Source organism: Anarrhichthys ocellatus, unplaced genomic scaffold (assembly GCF_004355925.1).
Source record: "Anarrhichthys ocellatus isolate YVR2014 unplaced genomic scaffold, GSC_Weel_1.0 scaffold8, whole genome shotgun sequence".
NCBI lineage: Eukaryota > Metazoa > Chordata > Actinopteri > Perciformes > Anarhichadidae > Anarrhichthys > Anarrhichthys ocellatus.
The window spans coordinates 3,271,575-3,275,875 of NW_022280038.1; the positions used below are offsets into that span (position 1 = coordinate 3,271,575).

Here is a 4,301-nt window from a genome sequence, read left to right on the forward strand (position 1 = left end):
TTATTTCTCTCCACTCATTTTGTCCTTCTTGCCGCACAGCCAATTATCTCCCTGCAGATATTTCAATAGCTGGGCCTTCAACTGTCAGTGAGGGAGACGATATTGCATTCAGATGTGCTGTTTCTGACACCCTGCAAACACTCGGTGAATGTCAACTCATCCACTCTTACCTGAGGAGGAATGAGACCATCCTCCAAGTGCAAGCGTTTAATGTCACCCGGATGGAGGCAACCTTCACCATCGAAGGTGCCGTCATTAGGGATTCGGGCCGTTACAGCTGCGTGGTGCTGCCATCTAAATGCATTCAAGAGCAAGAGAAAACACTCTATGGAAATAACGCAGTGTTGCTGGAGGTCAAAAGTTAGTGGGTCAGCTGCTCGTGGTTACAAAATGCAGTTAGAAATATAGTAATTTTTCTGTTTGCTGTATATGCTTCAATGTTGAAAGTCTTCTAAAACGTAGTATGCTCTTGCTCTCCAGTAAGTTTGGTCCTCCCAGTCATTGTCTCCTGTGGAGCAATAATCCTGATGTCATTAGTGGGTCTGTGTCTGTGGTGGATCAACAAACAATATCAGATGATCGAAGAGAAATTGAAAGGCAAGTTTTAGAGTTCATATTTTGTAGTATGTAGTCCTGTCATCGAATGACGTAAAAAAACATCTGTTATTAGTAAACTTCTATTCTGTATGACACTGCCTTGTCTCACCAACCACATTGTGAAGGTGAACATTTTAACACTTTCGATGTTTTTTTTCCTATTTCAGCAGGCTACTCAGCTCCGTCCAAGTGAGTTCAACTTTTGACCCAGTCTCATTGATGCTGTCTGATGAATTTAGGAGCATTCCAAAAGCTTATGAGCAGATAAGCAGATAGTCATTTGGTTTTTATTTTGTACTGCTGTTTTCAGATATATGTGCTCATAGACATTTTTTGTATCCAGGATGCTTACCGTGAACTAAAATACACTGGGTACACACTGAATCTGCCACTAATCTGCCAATGCTGAGTTGATTAAAGGGCTTGAATTGTGCGTTCTTAGTGAGGCGAGTCAGCAGGCAAATGCAGACATGGTGGAGGAACAAACAGAGGGAGAGGATGTGGAAGCACAAGACGGTATGTTGAAAATGGAATTACAGTAAAGGCATACTCTGGGGAGTTTGTAATGAAGTTAACTATGATGACTTACATAAACATAATCTAGCTACATTCTGGTCTGAGTAACTACAATAATTCCTCTGCCTGGATATATAAAACATCAGGGACACCATCACATGTTTGTGCTTAAAAGGCTTAAAATCAGTTTTTGCAAAAATTAAATGCATGAATGATCATGGCTTTTACATGCATTCCAAGTGGTCATCCTAATTCCTGAAGAAGATCTGCTCAAATGTTGCTAATTCTGTGTCTTTCAAATTATTTCCCTCATGACGTGTCTCAGGGTTATTGTGAAAGCAATTTGTGACTTTCTTTTAAGAAAAGTGCAATAATGCTAAACTATATATGTTGATTAGAATGACACATACATAGACATAGATTTATAATAGAAAACAACTAACCCATTTATTGGTCTCTCTTTTAAACATTTTAAAATCTTTTTCAACTCAGGAGACTCTTTCAGCACGGAAGAGGAAGAAGAGTAAGAAACATAAATTCATTTTAATACAAATAATTATGTCAGTGTCACTTTTACGCACATGGCGAGAGTAAGATATATAATTATGTAAGTAACATGATAATGTAATATTGTAAAGGTGTAATATTTCAAGCCACATGATAATTTGCCAGATGAATCTGACTTCTGTTATTCTGACCATTTTCTCAGGTATCAGAATGTTGTGGCTGCTGAGGTCTCCAGTAACTATGATGATTGTGAGGGAGCGTACAGTTTTGCAAGTAAGTCATAAGCTACTTTGTGCTATTACATAAATAGTATTTAACTTAACATGTTGACAGTCATGGAGATGACTTTGATTTCTAACATGCAGATGAGAGTGATGATGGATAGAGTGGCATTGATCAGATGTGGGCCAACTGACAGATTTTGAGTGCTAAAGTTACTGTAGAATGTATCATTATAGTGTAATATTCTCAGCACAGTTGGCAACGTTAGAATGGAGTCACTCAGAATATGTACCATTTGTTTTTGTTGTTGAGATGTTTCTTACTTACGATGCTCAAAAATAAGGCAACGAGGACAGACAATGAGAAGAATGAAAATAATAAAACATGTCATTAAGTTATCAGCTTAGAAGGCATTACATATAATGATGCTGCTAGTCATTTCAGATGAGAAAGTGTTTCTGTCAGCATCTTAAACCACATCTTTATTTGCAGCAGCAGCACGGATATGAATAGCATTTTGTAGCATGCTCTCTGACTCGTGAGAGCTAATTCCGCCATCACAAGTGGTAAAACAGAAATAAAGTTGAACCAACAGTAAATGCATGAACGCCAATAAAAACATTTTGCTGCACGGTCCGCTATTTAATCGTGAACTTCTCAACCACAGATGATCCACCTGCAAGACCAAATTAAGGACATTTGTATGCAATGACCTCCAGAAGAGTAACAAAAACACATCCAGCGCTGACCTGAGTTTTTGTATTCAACTTAGAAACACCTGCCTAAGATGCTCTTGTTTTGTTCACCCTGTCACATTTTGTGAGAGTAAGAAAATGTTAACATTTAGAATTGATGAATGAAGTTGTTTTCTGAATGTACAGTGGCTGTGGGACATCTGAACTTTACATTATTACAGTTCACCTGAATAGCAGTATAGCAGGCAGAGGATAGAAAATGTCCTCATTCATTAACATGGACCTTAACCTTTCTTTGTGTGCAGACGGGTTAGATTCCCTTTTACCCTTTTAATGTAAAGAGTGTGTTCCTGCCATTTTCTACAGTCAGAGCTTCATAGTATATGTTAGAGTATGTTTTAAATTATAAAACTACAAGTGTTGTGAATTGTGTTGATTGATTTGACTTCGACAAATTTTTCATCTTGTTCTTTGTTGTATCCATTGTTCAATGATGTAAAGCATATTCAATAAAAGCACATTTGAGATTATATAACAACATAATATAATATTATATATTATTTTTTAAATGAGATTTTATAAAGAATTTATCAAAACAATATTATCATTGTTTTTCATTTAAATAGACCTTAATAGAAAATAGAAAATTGATAAAATATATATATACACTAATTTGACTGATAGTAATGTATATATATATATATATATATATATATATATATATCCATTATTGTCCTCTGATGAAAGTTTAACCGTGGAGTTCAATGTCCTTATCTGATAAGAAAGCCACTCTATCAGCAGCAGTGGCTGTATGACTAACTATGTTCTTCAGCTGATGAGCTCGCAATCAAGATGAGCATCCGATATCTTTGTCATTGCTGATTTCCTCCCCTCTCGCATTACTGCTGCAACTCCTGTGGGAAATACAACAGAAGACCTGATGGAAAGAATGGAGCAGAATAGAGAGCAGCAGTGTGCATTGCTGTAAATGTACATAAATAACGTCTGTACACATAAAGGATTTAATTCTGAGCCATGTCTTTCACTGGAATTTTTCATTCTGAACATGTGAGGTCACCTTACATACCAGAGCATTTCTTTTGAAAGGGAAAACTATCCCACGTAATACCTGCCATTAAGCTTAAACATTTTATAAAAGTGCTATACTAATAATGAGTGACTGCAGTTTCAGCAGCATGCATTGAAAGCAAAGGTCTAATCAGATAGAACGTGTCTCAGTTAACTTCTAATCAGCATTTCTATGTATTTGCTGTGCCTGAAAACCCAGTGTCACATTTGTTTTCTCCCTGCCCCCCTTGGAAGGGGTTGGTCTATACTCATTGTTACACACAGCCAACCTGTATCCAGCATGGATAAGCAGAAAACAAATACATTATATTCAGTGAGGGCTTATGCGACACAACCATAATCCCCCTGCTGCACCTCGAGGAGGGCTATACATATATGGACAATGGATACCTGTATGTAGGTTGTATTTTTGTTTTGTGAGAAATGTAATTAATTTCTTTTCAGTTAATCAAAAAGTCCTAAATATGACAATGTTTATATTTTTTATAAAAAGAGTAGGACTCAGTAGTTCAGGGTCTTGTCATTTTTTATTGTTTTTTCTTTTCAAGCATTTCTCAAGACACACAAATCTGAAAAACACAAGAGGGAGAAAAGCAATCGCTGCAACAGTAGCCAGAAAGCACAGAACCACATCAACAGAGTGGTAGGAGTACCAGGGCATTCTGTAGGACTCTG

The 4,301-nt window shown here is 36.9% G+C and overlaps 1 protein-coding gene across 1 annotated transcript in view; it reads right to left on the reverse strand.

Annotated features, from left to right (window-relative positions):
- The window catches only part of LOC116384263 (UDP-glucuronosyltransferase 1-5-like), a 7,096-nt gene continuing 2,795 nt past the window's right edge, over positions 1-4,301 (reverse strand). The window contains exons 2-3 of the mRNA XM_031848768.1: positions 171-294; positions 1-81 (exon numbers count right to left, since the gene is read on the reverse strand). Of these exons, the coding sequence (XP_031704628.1) occupies positions 1-81; positions 171-294 (205 nt within the window). The remainder of the gene's footprint in view (positions 82-170; positions 295-4,301) is intronic.